This window comes from Dama dama, chromosome 30 (genome assembly GCF_033118175.1).
Source record: "Dama dama isolate Ldn47 chromosome 30, ASM3311817v1, whole genome shotgun sequence".
Classification (NCBI taxonomy): domain Eukaryota; kingdom Metazoa; phylum Chordata; class Mammalia; order Artiodactyla; family Cervidae; genus Dama; species Dama dama.
Genome location: NC_083710.1, coordinates 75093642 through 75114919, shown reverse-complemented (window position 1 = coordinate 75114919; position 21278 = coordinate 75093642). Strand labels below are relative to the sequence as shown.

Genomic DNA, 21278 nt, shown 5'->3' with positions numbered 1-21278 from the left:
CAGCCAGACAGGTGGTCAAGATGCAGCTGTTTGTGGGGCAGAAGAGGGTGGCCTGAGCTTGGACTTGAAGGCTGCATTGCTCTTGCTTGAGCAGCAGATTCCTCAGGGCACAGAGAGAGTCAGAGCCAGAGGTGGGGAGAGCGGGGGGAGGGTTGGGGGCTGGGGCGGCCCCTCCCTCTGCTGTCCTACCTTCTGGCTCCAAACTCCTGGGTCCAGGAATCCCAGCCTGCCAGGTGGTTATGAGTGTGTACTTGACAGTGTGTTAGTTTGATTTATAGCTTTTAAATATGTAAACATAAAGGATGGGCTTCATTATACTGTTGAACCAGGGCCCACAGATGCGAGTGGCAGGTCTGTTAAATGCTTCTCAGAATGTTCTCAGGGGACCCCCATACATCCCAATCCACTGGGATGTTGGATCAGATCTTGGGGGCTGGAGCCTAGGACTCTGCATTCTGACCCCTTCCCTGGTGACTCTGATCCACAGCAGAGCTACAGGAACACTTGTAATGGAGGGGCGTGGGGTGTGAAGAGCTGCCCTGAGTGACGGGAAGTGTCAGGAGAAGAGAGAGAGGTCCCAGGTCAGAGGAAGGTGCTGACCACGAGCTCACACCTTTCCTGCTTCTCTCATGATTCTCCTCACAACCTAGCCTGACCCCACCCCCAGGAGTTGGCTGCAGGGAAAAGCTGCTAGGACAGGGCAAGGGTGTCCTCCTGCCGACCGTGGTGCTCTCAGGGGCTGCCCTGCAGAAGGAAGGACCTGAGTCGGGGCAATAAGAGCAAAGGGGCTGCGGGCCCCTGGAAAGACCACACGGACCCACCCAGGGAGTCAGGCTGAAGCTGCTGAGCAGATCTTTGGGCAGGAAGATCTCCAGGTCCCGCGGCACACGGGTGGAGCGGGCTCAGGGGCTGCATCTGTCAGTCAGGAGTCTTATGACCTCTAGCAAGGTCCTTAAGCTCTGTAAGATGGTGGGGGTCCTAACATCCTAATACCCTCTGAGCTTGTGTTAAAATTAAACATGATGGTCTTTCTTTCAGGCCCATGGTGCTGGTAGGATGAGCAAGTGTCAGTCTTTGCCAGGAAGCTCTGTAGCCGCCGACGAGCCCAGAAGTGGCATGGTAACAGTACAAGAAAGCCCATTTGGGCACAGCCCTTTTAGACGCACTTCTCATGCCAAGAGAATTGTGCTCGAAAAAATAGGGGTTGAAGCCAAACAGCCAAATTCTGCCATCAGGAAATGTGTCAGGGTTCAGTTCACCAAGAATGGCAAAAAATCACAGCCTTTTGTACCCAGTGATGGTTGCTTGAATTTTATTGAGGAAAATGATGAAGTTCTGGTTGCTGGATTTGGTTGCAAAGGTCATGCTGTTGGTGACTTTCCTGGAGTCCACTTTAAGGCTGTCAAAGTAGCCAGTGTCTCTTTTTTGGCCTTACACAAACGCAAGAAGGATAGACCAAGATCATAAATGTTGATGATGAAAGAATGATAGTAATAAATTTTCATTTACAAAAAAATGAAATGGGATATGATAGTTAAGCAAAAGCACATCCTTGTCACACAGAGCAGAATAAGGGGCAGCTGCTGTTTATTGGGATGCTCATTACATTACACCTTTGCACTTCTTGATGCTCGCTATCATAGGCACTTGTCACTACCTGTGTTCAATCATGTCCAACTCTTTGTGACCCTATGACTGTAGCCCACCAGGCTCCTCTGTTCATGAGATTTTCCAGGCAAGAATGGAATACTGGAGAGGGTTGTCATTTCCTCCCCCAGGGCTTCTTCCCGACTCAGGGATCAAACTTGCAGCTCCTGTGTCTCCTGCATTGGCAGGCAGATTCTTTATCACTGAACCTGGGGATTACCTGTCACTAGCCTAGAAAATCCCATGGACTGAGGAGACAGGTTCAGGCTACTGTCCATGGGGTCGCAAAGAGTCAGACACGACTGAGTGACTTCACTTTTTAACTTTAAGATCAGTTCCCTCAAGCCCCCAGGGGGCGCTAGTGGTAAGGACTCCACCTACCAGTGCAGGAGATCCAAGAGACACAGGTTCGATCCCTGGGTTGGGAAGATCCCCTGGAGGAGGAAATGGCAACCCACTCCAGTATTCCTGCCTGGGAAATCCCATCCTCTGTCCATGGGGTCCCAAAGAGTCATCACGACTGAGCACAGACACACACACACACCTCAGACCCCAGGCACAGGAAGGTTCCAGTCACAGCCGTGTGCCACACCCGTGCTCGGCCAGTTGCCTGGAGCTCCCTGAACTTCCCAGCTCAGGAGCTACTCCTGAAGTTACTGCTGAGCTGGTCATCCTGTATAGTTCCCAGGATTTCCCTCCCAGCAAGCCACACCTTGGGGATCCTGCTCATAGGTTTGTGATGAACTAAGGCGGGGCTTGTATAAAATCTCCTGAGACAACTGTATCATACTGAAAATCACCACCAGGGCACGGAAGAATCCAGGCATCCAGGTGAGAAGCGTGGAAAGGCCGGGCAATGAAGGGCCAGGAAGGCCTCAGAGTGGGCAAAAGGGGTCACAGGCCCCCACCCCAACTACACCCTCTACACAGAAACATACACTCCGGCTCCTGCAGAATCACTCTGTCTGTTTACTCTGTTTCCTCATTCAGGTAGAGTTCTTTATATCCTCAGTAAGGCAAAGGCCAGCAGTTTGTAAACTTGGCTACAAATTTGAATCACCAGGGGAGCTCTGTAAAGCACAGTGCTAAAGCCTCATCTCAGTTAAATCAGGATCTCAGGGGAGGGGACGGGGAAAGCAACACTTTTTAAAACCTCACAGGTGATTCCACCCTGCAACCAAGTGAGAACTACTACTGGAGGCAGAAGATCTTATTTCTTCCCAAATGGCAGCTGCTTTCTTTGCTAGAAAGTGTGAAAAAGTGTAAGTCGCTCAGTTGTGTCTGACTCTTTGCGACTTCATTAACTATAGCCCATGAGAATTCCATGGAATTCTCCAGGCAAGAATACTGCAGTGGGTAGCCATTCCCATCTCCAGGGAATCTTCCCAACCCAGGGATCAAACTCGGGTCTCCTGCACTGCAGACAGATTCTTTTCCATCTGAGCCACCAGGAAAAACAGAGACAGGTTGATTTCTTCCTATTTTGTTACCAATTCTCCGAAGTGGGACTCCCCCCCCTCCCCTCGACAGGAGGTGGGGGTCCTCCTGCTAGGGGTGTGCCTGTGTGTGTGTGTGGGCACATGCTCAGTCACTCAGTCATGTCCGACTCTTTGTGGCCCCATGGATTGCAGCCTGCCAGGATCCTCTGTCAGTGGGATTTCCCAGGCAGGAATACTGAAGTGAGTTGCCATGTCCTGCTCCAGGGGATCTTCCTGACCCAGGGGTCAACGTGAGTGTCCTGCATTGGCAGGCGGGATATTTACTGCTGAGCCACCTGGGAAGTCCCTCTGCCAGGTGTGGCTCGTCCAGTAGAATGTGCTCTAGAGACACTGTTTCCTCTGAAAACCCTCCAAAGCTCTGCTGAATGTGATTCCTGTCAGCTGGGGGTCAGGGATGTTCTCACAGGACCGGCTCAGCTGTGCTGCCGGTGGCTCCAGCTTGTAGTGCCGGGCTCAGCATCTCTGCACTTCACACCTCAATGCCATCTTGAATCACAGTGCTGGGGGCAATGATCCTGCACTCGGCCCTCAGAGCTGAGGTGTCAACGCAACCGTTTTACACCAGGGATTCTTGTCTGATGGGCCGGGTGTGAGGCCTCTTCATGAAACACCCTGTGAGCAAGTGAAACTCGACTCAGCACAAAAGGAGTAACAAAAGGTTAGACTTTATTTTATTACCAAGATTCTACTTTTACTCCCAGGGAATTGTTGATGGGCTTTGTTGGTGACTGTTTCATCACAGTCCACCCTCGTGGAATATTAAGGGCCCTGACTTACCTTTTTTTTTTTCTTTTTTTTTCTGACTTACCTTTAATGACTGTTTCCTTTGTTATCTGTGGCGTAGGTGGGCACAGATATTGAGATAAACAGGATCCCACAAAAACTGTCTTGAACCAGCTAAAATCAAGATGGTTTTGAGTATGGTCTGGTCTCTGACTTCTAACTCATTACCCCTTCATTGTAACACTAAAATTCACTCCCCTCTCACCATGACAGATGCTGTGATAGTTCCAAGGCTGACCATAGACGGTCAAAAAGTGAAGGGGGGGGGGGTCCATCTGCTCACACTCAAACACCAATAAAGAGGCCAGGTTGGTGGAAAGGAACATTTGCTTTATTTTGGAGGCTGGTGTGTGTGTTGGGGGGAGGGTAGACGCCTGTCCAAAGGCTGACTCCCCCTCCCTTGACAATCAGTGGACAAGAGCTTTTGTAGACAGAGAGGACTACAGTCAACATTGTAAACTATAGACAGAAACAGTACAGTCAGCATTGAGTGCGTTTTTTATTTTTTATCTAAATATTTTATTTACATTTTATTATTTATATTTTTAAAAATATTTATTTTTTTATTCAGATGGTTTTCATATATGGGAAAAATTCTGAAGTTACTTATTTTTCTCTTATACTGATGTGCACTTATTAGTTCACTTAAATTTATTTATTTATTTGAGAGATAAAGAAACCAGAATTTTACTTCTTGCTTATATACTTTTCTCTATGCATCAGTTGCTGGGTAACTGCCTTCATGCCCAGAGAAGAATGTGCTTTGGTCTTTCCTCTTTCCCTCTCTTATCAAAACAGGATTCCTCCAGGAGCAACCTAGGAGTAGAACAGACACTAGGGAGTTTGGGGCCGTCATCTAAGTAGTCTGGCTGACTTTGTCCCCGTCATTTATGCTTACCTCTGCTGACCAGTATTGGCCACTAGCCCTGTGTATCTCAGGCAGTGGGGGAAGCATAGTTCTCCCTTTGGTCCTGAGAGACAGAGAAACTTTTTGAGTCACAGTAAATGTTTTTAGAGGTTGCAGTGCCCTCCTCTTTCTGGTGGGGTGTGGATATCCTTGTCATTCACCAGGCATGTGTGTTCAAAGACTTCCTGTGGGTAGGGCATTGAGTGGGCATTCAAGTCCCAGGGAGTGGTCCTTCTGCACCTGCTTTAAGAAGCCTATGGTCCAGGCATTGTGAACCAGTGCAGATGCAGCAATTATAACTCTTAGCTCATTTTTAATAAGCTAAAAATAGAAATAACAGGCTTCTTTCTCCTTTATCTCTTAAAGATTAATCTGCATTTTACCTTGTAAATAAAATAGTGAGTGACTGGCATCTAGTAGATAGTCAAGCAAATACAGCTATGAAATAAGTAAGACTGTTCTTGTGTAAAGTGTGACCAAAGAACCTAATTCTGACCAAAAATGTATTTTACAGCATGTTAGTATGTCATCTGTGCCATTTTTGGTCCTTTAAGCTCAGATATACTTTAGGATTGTGCTTTCTTGGCCTTGTAGTTTAAAAAATCCACCTCTCTATGGTAAGTTGATTTTTTCACCATTGTGATGTACTGTCCTTGCCTCCAGGGTTTGATCGCACAGGGTTCTAATTGTTCTATCCAACATGACTCTGGTGACCACACTTCAGCTTGCTCTGAAGAAACCATTTTCTCCAGCAAAGTGTGTTTATATACATCTATCCTCCTAGTTCTAAATTGCATCCAGCACATCAGAAATGTTGATGCAGTGATTATTCTTTGATTATTCTTTGGTGACTCTAAAATAATACCTGAAGGTGCAGAGAGAGGCAGCCCAAAGTGGCAGAAAGTTCATGGGCGTTGGGACCAATATCTGGGTTCAAATATTCCCCCATTTAGGAGAAATAACTTCATTGTTGTCTCAACTATGTTATATGTAAAAAGATAAGAATAATACATACCTTACAGTAGTATTGCAAGGATTTGTAAGATGATAAAAGAGTATTGTTACACATTTGATAAATGGTACCTGTAACAATAGCCATTGGTATGCTTTTCACATGAATATTGGTATTTCATTTGCTATGCGCTGCTGAGAAAGTTAGCAGCAGCCATATTTTCTTTAGTAATACTTTTTGTTCTTTTAGGGCTTTCCTGGTGGCTCAGATGGTAAAGCGTCTGCCTGCAATGTGGGAGACCTGGGTTTGATCCCTGGGTCAGAAAGATCCCCTGGAGAAGGAAATGGCAACCCACTCCAGTATTCTTGCCTGGGAAATCCCATGGACAGAGGAGCCTGGTGGGTTACAGCCCATGGGGTCACAAAGAGTTGGACACTGAGTGACTACCCTTTCTTTCTTTCCCTTTGTTCTTTTAAGACCACCTTCTGAAATTCACAAAATCTCTATTAATCTGTATATTGTAATTATAGTACTTCTTTACCAAAGGAAAACCACTTTCTTTTCTCAAGGAAAAACAAGTTTTGTTTTTGTTTTTTTTTAATCACCCATAATCCCACAAAAGAGAAATGATCATTGTTATCATTTGAAATATTTTCTTTTAATGTTTCTTGTTTCATGCGTTCTTATGCAAAATTGGTATAATGGTTTCATGTCATTGCATGAATATTTTCTGTTATTTTAGTTTGGGTTCCCTGAAGCTGAAATCTAGGATTAGAATTTGAATGCAATAGGTTATTTGGGAGGGAGGTCCCAGGAAACACTGGCAGTGGAGTGGGGAAGTGAGACAAGAAAGGGAGAGAGGGCCACACACAATGTGTTATCAGGTATGTTCCAGGCTGGGTCACTGGAACATAATCCTGCTGGGAAACTGTAGGAGGCAGTGTGGAGCACAAACCTCAGGTTAACTTCCCTGAGTGAGTGAGTTGGGGTATTTATATACCAGCTCCTGTCCGTCTGTTGACTGAAGGCCGCCAGGGGAGGAGAGCAGAGGAAGACATTGAATTCCCCAGCACTCCTGGCTGCCTTGTGCTTTAGCAGAGCTGACTCTGGTGGCAGAAAAAGCCCTCAGGCAGAGTTGCAGGAAGTCAAGCTAGGGTGACATGGAAGGCACCAGGGCAGATACTGACAACATCGGCTCACCCATGTTACTCAAACAGTCTATTTTTAGACTGGCTATTGAACAGTTCACAGTGTGGATGAGTGCCTCCTCAAGGGTTATAGTCCTGCAGTTACTTCTTTTCCTATTTTCTGTTCCTCCTCACAGCAAAATTTCTCACAGGAGTTGTGTACAACCACTTTCCCACACCTTCAGACACATTTCTCTGCTCAACACATCTTTAAAAGATTTCAATCTCTTTCTCTTTAAAATAATGCTTTTCCTAAGTCACCAAAACCCCTGTCTTTGCTGAATCCAATTGGTACTCTTCTGTCTTCAACTTACCAGCCTCTCAGAGGCATGGGTTCCAGCTTCTCCTGCACTTCTGTGACTGCACATTCTCTCCCTCCTCAGTCTCCTGGGTGAGTCTCTACCTGTGAATGATGGACGGTTTCAGGGCTCAGTCTTGGGATTCTCTCTCCCTCTTTCTCCTTGTTTCTGTATATCTTATTCTTTAATGAAAATCCTTAAATAACTATAGAAAAAGAGTGTGAATATATGTAATCCATTTGGAAATTATTTACATTTAAAAAATAAAATTGGGGAATATTTTTTAGCATTCTTAAACTATTTCATGTCCAAAGAAGAGAGGATATTTACTAATCATTTAGGAACACTTATAAAGCCATGGGCTTCCCTGGTGGCTCAGCTAGTAAAGAATCTGCCTGCAATGCGGGAGACCTGAGTTCAGTCCCTGGGCTGGGAAGATTTCCTGGAGAAGGGAAAGACCACCAACTCCATTATTCTGGCCTGGAGAATTCCATGGACTGTATAGTCCAAGGGGTTACAAAGAGTCCAACATGACTGGGCAACTTTCACTTTCACCCTCACTTTCATAAAGCCATTAGTAAACCAAAGCACCTTCTGATAACATTCACTTTTCCAGCTGTCATCTTTGGGTAGTTTCAGTCTCACAGAAGACATCTGACACCAAGAGGCATCTAAGTTGCCAAAATTAGATCTGCAAACTCATAATTATTCCTAGCAGAGATCCTCAGGTCCTTATTTTAAAGCCTATTAAATCTTACTTTACAAGCTAGTTTAAAATAAGTAAAAAGTAAAGTATTATTAGAAAAGATAAGCAATAAAAATATAGAAAAAATAGACGTGAAATTTTTATGTTAATTTGTTGTTAGTAAGTGTATATAAATGAATCTGTAAACCCCTATACCTATGTTTCGTTAGCCCCTAAGACTATTGCACCAAATGGCATAATACTACTGCTGGTAATGATATCAAATAGTTAATAATGTTTGTCATTATGTTCTGCAAACTGCGAGGGAGGAACATCAGCAATAGATGTTAGAAAAAATGTCCGTAAAAAGTCAATACTTTTAATATTGACACATGATGGACTTCATTTCTGTTGTCCACATGTAATGAAAGCCTTCACGCAAAGGTGTGACTCTTAAGAATGGGAATTGTACACACATTATAAGTTGTATACTTGGTGAGGGTAGGGAATACATTTCATTCAGATGAAATTTGATACTTTTATACCCACAGCTTCCCTGAGAATGCAATTGAAAGTAGACTGTATAAAAGGAAGCAAGCCAAGTCTCTTCTCAGAAAACAAAGAATTTTAAAGTTCTTTATGTTTAGAAAGAATATTTCAGCTTTTTAACCTCTGAATGTTATAAAAGTATCTAAAATATAGATTAAATATTAATAATATGCAATACAAATTAATTTTATAGATGTATTTATTACCTCAAACTCTATTTCTCTTAATTTCACTGAAGTTATATTTAATAAACAGAAAATTTAATGAAGCAAAATGGACTTGATTTGCAAGGGGTGGGAAGGAGATTATAACTCTGGTAGTGTTTTATAAGTTATTTTCAAAAATTGATACGAGAAAAGGTAAATTGTTCTTATTTTCTTGATTAAATTGAAGAAAGTTATCATGTGATTTATAAATCTAAGTAATACTATAAGGGATCAGTGGGACATTTTATTAATATGAATCTCAATCTATAACTTTGAAAGTCTCATTTCCTCTATTATAACACTTCATTTTTAAAAATTGTTATTTATTTGCTTATTTTAATTTTTTCCATGCTGGGTCTTTGTTGCTATGTATGGGCTTTCTCTATTTGTGGTGGGCAGGGGCTACTCTTCATTGTGGTACATGGGCTTCTCATTGCAGTGGCTTCTCTTGTTGTGGAGCACAGGCTCTAGGGCGCACATGCTTCAGGAGTTATGGTTTGTGAGCTCAGTAGTTGCAGAGCACAGGCTCTAGAGTGCGGGTTACACAGCCTGTGGGATCTTCTGAGGCAGGGATAGAACTCATGTGTCCTGCATTGGCAGGCGGATTCTTAACCACTGGATGACCAGGGAAGTTTGAATGTATAATCATCAGTGTCTCACAAGCATTTAATAGATTTTTTCTTTCTGGGGGAGGTGGGTTGGGGAAGGTACGGAGATTTCCTCCTCTCCCCTGCCCCCACACCCCATAGCCTCCCCACTATCAACATAGAGTGAAAGATTTGCTACATCTGATGAATCTATAGAGACACATCAGTCACCCCAAATCCATAGTTTACATCAGGGTTCACTCTTGGTGTCGTGCATTCCATGGGTTTAGACAAATGTATGATAACATTTCCATCATTATGGTATATTACAGTATATTTTCATTACCCTAAAAATCCCCTGTGCACCATCTACTCATCTCTCATCCCACCTCCACCCTCTGGCAATACTGGTCCTTTACTGTCTCCATAGTTTTGCCTTTTTGTCATATTGTTAGAATCATGCAGCATGTAGCCTTTTCAGACTGACCACTTTCACTTAGTAATGAGCATTGACGTTTCCTCCATGTTGTTTCATGTGTTGGTAGCTCATTTGTTTTTAGTGCTGAGTAGTACCCCATTGCCTGGATGAACCAGTTTGTCCATTCACCTGTTGAAGGATATCTTGATTGCTCCCAAATTTTGGCAGTTATGAATAAAGCTGCCCTAGATATTTCATAGATTTTAAAAAAATGATTTCTCTTCCTTAAAAATTAAATACATAATGACCCCAGCTTACTTCTGTCAGGCGAGTGTATGCTCCTCAGTTTTTATCTCGTCACAACAAAGTTTTGGAGTGACGGACATTAAAGCCCCCCTTGGCATGTCACAGCTCTCCAGTCTTGGACAGACTGTGTTATAGCTCTCAGGTGTCAAACAGACCGTGTTATAGCTCTTAGATAAATCAGTGTTACAGCTCAATTTTACAGCTCTATTTTATTTAGATAATAGCAGGAAAATCCATCTTCAAGGCGTGAGGGCATGTTGACCCAAAGAAGCGAAGAGAAGAGCGCCCCAGTACGCGGAAGAGAGAGAGAGGGAGCTAGCTTTTATATGTCTCTCTCTCCCTGGGCCTGTCCTATGTAAATTGGGCCAGCCAGGAGTGTAGTTTGTTTTACCTGAGGTCCTCACTCCGATCCTCGGACCTTCCTTTGTTCTTTTTTGGTGGGCTTTTCCCTTCCAGGTATTTTAGCCACCACCATTCTGGACTCATTTTCCCTCTTCTAATTACCTAACACTTCAAATATGCATCCAAGCCAGACTGAAGAGGCACCTCCTCTCTTTCATTTCATGCTCTCTCCATATTTACATTAATTGCATTGTTGTTAATATTAGCATATCGATTCTTTCCATCTTCTAGTTTTTTGAACAGTGGAGGAAAATGTAATAAAACACCTAAATGGATCTACAAAGAAGGGCCATTACAATACAGACATGATTGTTTTATGGAAACTGAACAAGTTGACTGATCGAGATGGATGGCAATGCTTAATAGTCAGTTGCTGGGTGAAATTCTAAATTTGAAATAAGAAAAGTGGTTTGAGGTTAGCAGAGTGAAGGTTATGACTCAATGGGACACCTAGATGTGTGCTAGAAATAGCCTCCCTGGCTGTTTTGATTAATGAGTAGAAACTCAAGTCTCTTGGCTGTTGCAGAATGATAAATGACATACACATAAAGTCATCAAAACTTTTAGTCCAGAATTTGGTCTCAATTTAGACAGAGTGGCATCTCTCATGGGATACAAGCAAGCTATACTACATAATTTGATTCTGAACTTTGTGTTGCTACATGACATGGAGTTAAATGTATCCTTGCAGATCAGCTCATTTGAAGAGGTGGCACCTCAGGCTCTTTGACCAAAACTACCGGCTTTGAACAAAAGGCCAGTTGCTCTTTCCCAGTCACTTCTTTTCTAAAGCTCTCACCTTAGCATGGATCCTCCATCTGGTAGATTGTTGTCAAAAGTAAAATATTGTCACTACACAGAATCCAGAGAAACCCACTGCAGGCAATAAAACAAACACAGCTAGGAAAAAAAGAAAAAACTATCATTTTAATCTCAGTTCCTCTGTGTGGTAGACTCTGGTCAATAGTAAAATACCATCACCAGGCAGAATCCAGCAAAACCTACCACAAAGTAAAAAAGAATAATAACTTTAGTTACCAAAGGTCAGTCATAGTCAAATGTTAGTGTTAGGAAAAACACCGCAGGAGGAAAAAAGCCGCCTCTAAGGACCGGTGGTAAAGGCCTTTTATTAAGCATTGCGCTCGGGCAGAACTCCCGGGGGCTGGTGAGTGAGGAGACAAAGGGAGTCTGCAAGGTATGAGGGGTGGGGAGGGGTCTTATAGTCCGGGCCGGCATCCAGGCCAGGTCTTTTCATATAAGGAAGAAAGCGCGGGCTACAGCAGTGGTCAGTGTCCAAGGGCTCTATGTTGGTACCTGATTGGGCCAGGCTGCAGGGGGCCAGCCCCTGGAAGTTTAGCCAGCCTCCGGAATTTGCCTTGCAGCACTTTTCCTGGGGGCATGTCCCGACCTTTCAGTTAGGAATCCAGAAAGAACCTACAGTTGAGTGAGTAAACGGTATTAGCTGTCAGTGCAGTAAAGATAGGTCCACATACAAGTCAATATACAGCGGGCTGATTCTAAGTTGACAAGTGATACACAACACGTTTTTCCATGAAAGAGAAATGAAGGAGTAGGAATGACAGGCAGAGCCTAATAGCTTTTTAGCCAGAATACCTCACAACTTCTTTGTTGCTTTCATCAGTACACTCTCAGGATCCAGCTTTCTTAAGATCTTCTACCATTTTGGTGATTGTTCAAAGCATTCAGTACCATTTTTGTTGTTGTTGTACTAGGTCTTTGTTGCTGCCCGGGTTTTCTCTAGTTGTGGTGAGTGGGGGCTACTGTTTGTTGTACTTTTCACACTGTTCATGGGGTTCCCAAGGCAAGAATACTGATGTGGTTTGCCATTCCCTTCTCCAGTGGACCATGTTTCATCAGTACTCTCCACCATGACCCATCCGTCTTGGGTGGCCCTACAAGGCATGGCTCATAGTTTCATTGAGTTAGACAAGGCTGTGATCCATGTGATAAGATTGGTTAGTTTTCTGATTGTGGTTTTCCTTCTGTCTGGCCTCTGATAGGTAAGGATAAGAGGCTTATGGAAGCTTCCTAATGAGAGAGATTGACTGTGAGGGAAACTGGGTTTTGTTCTGATGGGTGGGGCCATACTCAGTCAATCTTTAATACAATTTTCTGTTGATGGGCAGGGCTGTGTTCTCTCTCTGTTGTTTGGCCTAAGGCCAAACTCTGGTGGGGGTAATGAAGATAATGGAGACCTCTTTCAAAAGGATCTGTGCACACAATGTTGCATTCAGTGCCCCTGACCCAGCAGCAGGCCACTGCTGACTCACGCCTCTGCCAGAGACTCCTGGATACTCCAAATCTTGCAGAATTTCTGAGGGTCAGTAATCTGGAAGCAGCTTGGCTGGGTAGTCTGGCTCACGGTCCGTCATGAGGCTGCAGCCATCAGAAGGCTTCTCTGGGGCCTCACTCAGCAAAGTAATACTCAAAATGCTCCAAGCTAGGCTTCAACAGTACATGAACTGAGAACTTATAGAGGTTTAAGCTGGATTTTAAAAAGGCAGAGGAACCAGTGATCAAATTGCCAATATCCGTTGGATCAAAGAAAAATCAAGAGAATACCAGAAAAACATCTACTTCTGCTTTCTTGGCTATGCCAAAGTCTTTGACAGTGTGGATCACAAGATACTATTTAAAATTCTTCAAGAGATGGGAATACCAGACCACCTTACCTGCCTCTTGAGAAATCTGTATGCAGGTCAAGAAGCAACAGTTAGAACAAGACATGGAACAAAGGACTAGTTCCAAATTGGAAAAGGAGTATGTCAAGGCTGTATATTGTCACCCTGCTTATTTAACTTATATGCAGAGTACATAATGCGAAATGCTGGGCTGGATGAAGCACAAGCTAGAAGCAAGATTGCTGGGAGAAATATCAGTAACCTCAGATATGCAGATGATACCACCCTTATGGCAGAAAGTGAAGAATTAAAGAGCCTGTTGATGAAAGTGAAAGGGGAGAGTGAAAAAGCTGGCTTAAAGTTCAACATTCAAAAAATGAAGGTCATGGCATCTGGTCCCGTCAATTCGTGTCAAATAGATGGGGAAACAATGGAAACACTGACAGACTTTATTTTCTTGGGCTACAAAATCACTGCAGATGGTGATGGCAGCCATGAAATTAAGAGATGTTTGCTCCTTGGCAGAAAAGCTCTGACCAACCTAGATAGCATATTAAAAAACAGAGACATTATTTTGCTGACAAAGGTCTGTCTAGTCAACGCTGTGGTTTTCCAGTAGTCATGTATGGATGTGAGAATTGGACCATACAGAAAGCTGAGCGCCAAAGAATTGATGCTTTCAAATTTTGGTGTTGGAGAACTCTTCAGAGTCCCTAGGACTGCAAGGAGATCAAACCAGTCAATCCTAAAGAAAATCAGTCCTGAATATTCACTGGAAGGACTGATGCTGAAGCTGAAACTCCAGTACTTTGGCCATCTGATGTGAAGAACTGACTCATTGGAAAAGACACTGATGCTAGGAAAGATTGAAGGTGGGAGGAGAAGGGAACAGAGGATGAGATGGTTGGATGGCGTCACTGAGTCAATGGGCATGAGTTTGAGCAAGCTCTGGGAGTTGGTGATGGACAGGGAAGCCTGGCATGTTGCAGTCCATGAGGTCGCAAAATATCAGACATGACTGAGCGACTGAACTGAACTGAACAGACTTTTCATTGCAGTGACTTCTCTTGTTGTGGAGCATGGGCTTTAAGCACACAGGCTTCAGTAGTTGTGGTGCTTGGGCTTAGCTGCCCCGTGGCAGCATGTGGGATCTTCCTGGACCAGAGGTTGAATCTGTGTCCCCTGCATTGGCACATGGATTCTTATCCACTCTACTGCCAGGGAAATCTAAAGCACTTCTCTAAAAATTCTTCATGATTTATTCATTCATTTTGCTTTTGCTGAACTTAGAAGTTAGGCTGTTTCTAAATTCTATTGTTATAATAAGCACTGCTCTGAGAAACATGAAAGTTAGTCGCTCAGTCATGTCTGACTCTTTGTGATCCCATGAACTACATCCTGCTAGGTTCCTCGGTCCATGGAATTCTCCAGGCAAGAGTACTTCCTGGAATGGGTTGCCATTTCCTTCTCCGTGGGACCTTCCCTATCAAGGGATTGAATCTGGTCTCCTGCATTGCAGGCAGATTATTTACTCTTTGAGTATTTGTACAGAAATAGCTGTCTATAGCTGACTTTTTTTTACCATCTTCATCCTCAAAGTGGAAGTCTTACTGAGTTAAAAAGAATGAACATTTTTAAGGCTCTGAATAATAAATATTGTTAGATTATTTTCTGAAAAAACTATTCTAATTTATATTTTGTCAACAATACACTACAGTGCCTATCAGACTTTGCCTTCATTAGGATGGGGTATTCTGTTTTTTCTGTTTTTTTTTTTTTTTTTGATGGCTATAAGGCCTCTTTATTTGGCTGAAAAACATTTGAAGCATGAAACTGTGTGACACAATCAGTGCCACCATCGCAAAACATCCTTAATTTAACAGGGTAAGAATGAATGTGTTTGTGTTATTTTATTATTTTTTAGTCTTTTGCTGAAATTTCCTCTTTACCTATTCTTTTTCTAGATTGTGAGCCTAATAAAAGTAGGAATTTCAATTTTTTAGGTATATTCTTTTCTGAGGACATCTTTCTTAACTCTTAACAGTTTCTGGACAACTCATCTCAGTAATGGACTAGTGTTCCAAATGAACTGAAAACAAAATTACTCAAGGTTCCATTATTATTATAACATCTTAAAGGAAGATCAAATAGAATATACTGATCCAAAATAAGGAGTTTTGTTTAAGTTTTTATACCAGGACTTTCTGTAAAAGTGTTATAGTGCAAGTATGTCTGAGAGCCAGTGGGAAGTGAGACAAGTAATTCATTACTAGTAACAAAGTTCTGAAATGTGAGGATGATTTCTTTTCATGAATTAGATCACATTCAAGGTTATTTGTATAATAACATGAACATTATTAATTTGTTTTTGAGAGAGTCATTTCCTAGGCAGGTTGATAAGAAGTCTAGGGGTCCCCAAGGAAAGAGAGGTCTGGGATATTCAAGGAGGAAGAAAGGACAAACTTTTTTTTCTCTTCTACATTCCTTAGGATTATATAACAATAATGTATCCTGCATGAGGACAGTCTTTGGATCAAACCCTCTGGCTAATTCTGTTATCTTAAAATGTAAATTATGGGAGTAGGTCTGGTCTTTACAAGGATGTATCCTGCCTGAGGACGATCTTTGGATTAAACCTTCTGGCCAACTCTGTTATCTTAAAATGTAAATTATGGGAGTGGGTCTTTGCAACCTCCAGACATTCTTTGGATTCATTGGAGAGTATATAACTCCATTGCTAACACTAGCAAAGGGGTGCTCTTTTGCCCCTTTCTGATGCCTATGTCAGAAGCTTTCTCTATCTCCTTTATACTTTAATAAAACTTTATTACACAAAAGCTCTGAGCGATCCAGCCTCGTCTCTGGCCCCGGATTGAATTCATCTCCTCCGGAGGCCAAGAATCCCGCGTCTTATCGTTCAGCAACAACCTTTCACTTTCTTGAATGTGAGAGATTTGTGGTGCCAGAGCCTTTGGTTATAGCAGTCCTGTCCATAGAAATATAAAGTGAACCACATCTGTAAAGGTAAATTTGTAGTAGCTGTTTTAAAAGGAAGATAATATCAGTAAGACGTTTTTACACCAGTGTGTCCAAAATACTATATTAACATATAAACAATATAAAAATCATTAATGAGACTCATAATGAGACAAATGATGTTTTTTGCTGTCTTTGAAATCTATTGTGTATCTTATCTTATAGTTATGGCACATCTCAAATTTGGGCCAGATGTATTTCAAGTCCTCAAAATTGTCATGCATGTAGATAGTGCTACCATATGGGGTAATCCAGGGTTTATAGTATTAGCTAGGAATTTTATGGGTTCATGCATACTAAGTCACTTCAGCTGTGTCCAACTTTTTGTGACACCATGGACTGTAGCTTGCCAGGCTCCTCTGTCAATGAAGATTCTTCAGGCAAGAATACTGGAGTGGGTTGCCATTTCCAGGGAGTAAATATATTTTTCAGTAATTAGAAGGATGTTTCTGGTAAGTGTCATAGTTTAGATTCCCTGGTAGCAGACTCTGAGAAGGATTTGAGTGGAAGGAGTTTATTTTATAAGTCATCCCAGGAAAATATTTGTAGGGAGTGAAGAAGTGAGACAGAGAGGAAGGAAGCCAATGAAAACTGTGTTAACAAGTTACTGCTTAGGCAACTTGGCTGCTTAGAGTGGTGGGAGACAGAATTGTTCCAACTCACAGACAAAGGCACTGGGGCATTTATCTCCCAGCTCCCCATCCATCACCAGTTGAAGGTTGAATCCAGGGGTTTGGACTTGCCTTGACTATGGTCCCAAAGTGCTCCCAAGCTGGAAAAAGGCCCTTCAGTAGAGAGTTGCAGATAAGCAGTGACCTCCTTAGTCCTGGCGAAGGGTCAGAGGATATGAGCTGGAAAGTGACAGCTCCTGCTCCAGCAGGTCCCTTCATCTAAGGAGGGAACCTAGTAGCCTCAGGAACCCCAGAGATTTGATGCCACCTTGACTCTCCTTTATATACCATGCTGTTCACTTATATGTCCTAACTCCTAGAACAGTTCATGGTACACAGTAGGTGTTTAATAAATAGTTGTTGAGTGCATGACTTCCCTTTGGGTTCCTGCTTTACTCTTTCTGGCCTCTTCATGTGAATGGGAGGCATGGCTACAAGCAGTTATGGGTCATATCCTTATAAGTCCCTAATCAGAAAGGAAAGAGGTTTTCTCTTTCTAGCACCAGCAAAAAGAAAATTAAAAACACCCTAAAAAACAGCCCGACCATTTGTAAACCTGAAAACAGTTAGGTCAGAAAGGTTAGGTAAAAAGGAAAGTATCTAAATCTCCAGTCCCCTGGCTCCAGATTCAGTCTTCTGTATACAAACCAACACTGGTTTTCAATGTCTCTTATAAATACCATGTTAGTTTATGTCCAGCATAGGATGCTAAGAAGTTTCAAAAGATCTTAGTTTAAAAAAAAAAAAAAAGACAGCAGAAGCTGAAGGAATTGAATGTACTTGGCAGTTTGGAGATGGCTAATTATGGTCTTGAGATAGTTGTGGGGATGGGACAGAACAGTCTGGGGCAGTCTGACAAGGAAGTCACTAGACCTCCAACTTTAGCAACAAATTCCTTCATTTTTGAAGTAGAACTAGTAGTTGAGTGTTTACAGCACTGGAAAATGTAGGGAATGTAAAAGAGAACTTAAGTCAGGAGAAATCTGGTACCATACATTGTGGATTGCATTATCTGAGAGAGAGCTAACACGGGAAATGTAGGTTATTGAAAAATTACAATTTTCAGCTCTAATCACTTGTCTTTTTTGCAACAGAAAATTTCAAACATGCATGAAAAGCACAAAAATAGTATAATAAATTCTCATCATGCCCATCAATACAAAATTATCAACACCTTGCATTCTCATATGTTTGCCTCATAAAAAATGTTTGAATATATTAAGGGTTTCTTTAAAATCAATTTCTCCTCTGGCATTAAGGTATAGCTGACAAATATTATATATATTTAGATGTTCAACCTGATGACTTGATTTACATATACATTGTGAAATATTCATCACAACTGAGAGTCAGTGCTTAGGTAGGTTGATAAGAAGTCCAGGGTCCCCAAGGAGGAGAAAGGGGTCCAGAGTCCTCAAGAAGAAGAAAGGGGTCTGGGGCTCTCAAGGAGAAAAAGACAAACTTTTTTTTCTACCTTGCTTTATGGTAGTCAATATAGCAATGTAGCTTGCTCCAGGACATGTTTCTCCTTCTTTAGAACCTTCTGACTAATCCTGTCATCTTCAAATACATGTTGTGGGAGTGGGTCTGGTAAAAGTATATAAGGCCTTGATAAGACTACTGAGTGGGGGTACTCTCCATTCCCCGCCCCCCGTCCCCCTTCTGATGTCTATGTCAGAAGATTTCTCTGTCCCTTTTCATAGTTTAATAAAATTCTGCTACACAAAAACTCTTAAGTGATCAAGCCTGGTTCCTGGTCCCAAAGCTAAATCTTCTACTTTGGAGATCACAAATTCGACACCATTCACCTTAAGCTATCACAACCAACCCAATCAACATGTCCATCACTTCCACTTTTGCCATTTTCCTTTTTTTTTTATGTTGAGAACTACTACTCTTTAAGCAAATTAAAAGTACACAGCAATATTATCACATTGCTGTACACCATTTTTCTAGAACTTACCTTTTCATCTTGCATGCTGCTGCTGCTGTCACTTCAGTCGTGTCCGACTCTGTGCGACCCCCATTGACGGCAGCCCACCAGGTTTGCCCGTCCCTGGGATTCTCCAGGCAAGAACACTGGAGTGGGTTGCCATTTCCTTCTCCAATGCATGAAAGTGAAAAGTGAAAGTGAAGTCGCTCAGTCATGTCCGACTCTTAGCGACCCCATGGTCTGCAGCCTACCAGGCTCCTCCGTCCATGGGATTTTCCAGGCAACAGTACTGGAGTGGGGTGCCATTGCCTTCTCCAACTGAAGCTAAAAGCCATCATTAATAACACCAATTTTAGCCAAGGTATATGGAAAATTATCAAAGAATAATATGGTCATCTTGTTGTAGGCACATAAATTTTGATCTTTTTCATTTAGAGTAGAAGGGAAGAGAAACTGTTGAGCTGGTAATTAAACACTTATGGGTTGGAGCCCAAGATTTTGTTTATTCAGTCCTGCAGTCATTCATTTATTCACACAGCATATTCTAGGCACTCTTCACACACACTGTCCATCTACCAGTGAGACAAATATGTTGAACCCCAAACTTGGGTCCAAGACCTTGGACAAGTGCTGTCCTTGAACCTCATCTTTCTTATCTGTACAATAGGGATAATACCTTCTTGAACAGGGCATTGTTAGAGTTGAAAGTGAGGTAAGGTCCCCAGCAATGCGCATATGTATTTTGTGACATATGTCACTGTTACTTATCTATGTTTTGAAAGCATGATGAAAGAAATTAGGAGGCAGTTTCTCTCCCCCCAGAGTCCCCTTTCCCAATCTAAGAGGGCAGCAAAAAGCTAAGAGGTTCCCTCACAATGCAACCTGTGAGATGCCTCAGGACATCTCACGTGCCTGAGCCTACCCTCTTCGCCTCTCGGTGAGTGCCTGGGCTCAGAACAGGAGTTCCAGCGGAGTTTGCCGCCCAGTGGGATCCTTGGAGCTGGTTTGTTCCTGCTGTCGGGTCTATCTCCCTCCATCAAAGAGCCGGTGGCCTTGCCTCCCACTCGCATGCGGCTCCTGGAAGCTTTCGCCTGACTGCCTCTTCGTCCTGCAGCCCCAAACACCGCCCTACTTCTCCCGGAGCGGTGACAGCAGCGCAGAGTCGGTGACCCGGAGGCGGTCCGGGAGGCTGCGCAGTCCCGGGAGGCGGAGACCTGGCGGGCTGTGGGAGCTCCACCCCCAGAAGCCTGTGGTTCTCGGGGTTGCCCAGCAGACTGCGAAGGCGGACTGGTCTCCAACATCCCCGCGGTCGCTTCCAGGAGCAGCGGGAACCTCACCGCGGCCAGAGCAGCGCCGCCCCGCTCCACGCCCGCCCCGGCCGGCACCATGCTGCCGCAGTACCCGGAGGTGAAGCCCAACCCATTGCAGAAAGCGAACCTCTGCTCACGCCTGTTCTTCTGGTGAGCGCCCCCCGGCCGAGATACGCGGCAGTCACGGCGCCCTCCGCCGCCCGCGCCTTTCGGAAAGGAGTGTGGGCCCTCCCAACGCTTTCGTGCTGCCCCCTGCACCCTGGGAAGGCGGGGCACGACTGGGCAAGGAAGTGGGGAGCAGGGGTGGGGAGGGGACCCGGGGACCTGGTGGCGGAGGTACGGGGTCTCCGTGCCTTGCTGCCGGCAGCCCCTCCAGATCCAGAGAGCAGGAAGCGGGAAGGCTGCCAGGGGGAATCACAGCCCAGTGGGAAATGCACTGAGCACCCCGCCTCTACTCTTCCCGGCTTCCCCTGAACTGCTCAGGAATTCCCAGTTCTGAACTGAAGCGTCACACCCCCACCGCCTACCCCTGTCCCCAGCCCCAAGCAAGCAGCTTATGAACAGCTCCCTTCATCTAATTAGTGCCCTGGACCGTTGTTGTTGTTCAGTCCTTCAGTCCTGTCCGACTCTTTGCAACCCCGTGATGGCAGCACTGCTGGTCTCTGTCCCTAACCGTCTCCGGAGTTTACCCAAGTTCATCTCCATTGCATCCATAATGTCACCCATATAACTCATCCTCTGACACCGTCTTCCCTGGCTCTTAATCTTTCCCAGCATCAGGCTTTTTTCCAGTGAGTCATCTGTTTGCATCAGATGACCAAAATACTGAAGTTTCAGTTTCAGCATCAGTCCTTCCAAAGAATATTCAGGGTTGATTTCCTTTAAGACTGACTGGTTTGATCTCCTTGCAGTCCAAGGGACTCTCAGAAATCTTCTCCAGCACCACAGTTCGAAGGCATCAGTTCTTCAGTGCTCCACCTTCTTTGCCATCTTTCAGTGATGTCTCCACCTTTCCCCTTGTGCTCTGTGTGATAGTGTGTTCCAGCTGCACTGGGTCCCCTCTGCCCCCAGGTCTGTGACCCTGTGTTTCTTTCCCTTTCTCCCTGCGTGGCTCTCACTGTATGACCTGGTTCCTAGTTGTGGCAAATTTCACGTGGGTAAAAGATGAAAGGTTTTTTATTTAATGATTGGGAACACTATTCTTGAACACATTTTGCTTTTGCCTGGGACACACAGTCAGGACTGAAGGATTTATTTGA

At 43.7% G+C, this 21278-nt stretch overlaps 3 protein-coding genes across 4 annotated transcripts in view; 2 read left to right on the top strand and 1 right to left on the bottom strand.

Annotated features, from left to right (window-relative positions):
* The first annotated feature begins 1056 nt into the window (after nt 1-1056).
* LOC133049368 (small ribosomal subunit protein uS12-like) lies at nt 1057-1467 on the top strand. The gene has a single exon (XM_061133343.1). The coding sequence runs from the start codon at nt 1057-1059 to the stop codon at nt 1465-1467; it is 411 nt and encodes a 136-aa protein (XP_060989326.1).
* Nucleotides 1468-4326: 2859 nt separating this feature from the next.
* LOC133049367 (protein SPT2 homolog) lies at nt 4327-20097 on the bottom strand. Its single transcript, XM_061133342.1, has 3 exons — nt 19632-20097; nt 7290-7378; nt 4327-4745 (listed from the first exon to the last, which is right to left on the bottom strand). Exons 1-3 carry the CDS (start codon nt 20095-20097, stop codon nt 4719-4721), a joined length of 582 nt encoding a protein of 193 aa, XP_060989325.1. The 3' UTR covers nt 4327-4718.
* The window catches only part of LOC133049412 (ATP-binding cassette sub-family C member 4-like), a 193316-nt gene continuing 192000 nt past the window's right edge, over nt 19963-21278 (top strand). For both annotated transcript variants that reach the window (XM_061133403.1, XM_061133401.1), the window contains exon 1: nt 19963-20169. In XM_061133403.1, coding sequence (XP_060989386.1) covers nt 20096-20169 — 74 coding nt within the window. In that variant the 5' untranslated portion in view covers nt 19963-20095. The remainder of the gene's footprint in view (nt 20170-21278) is intronic.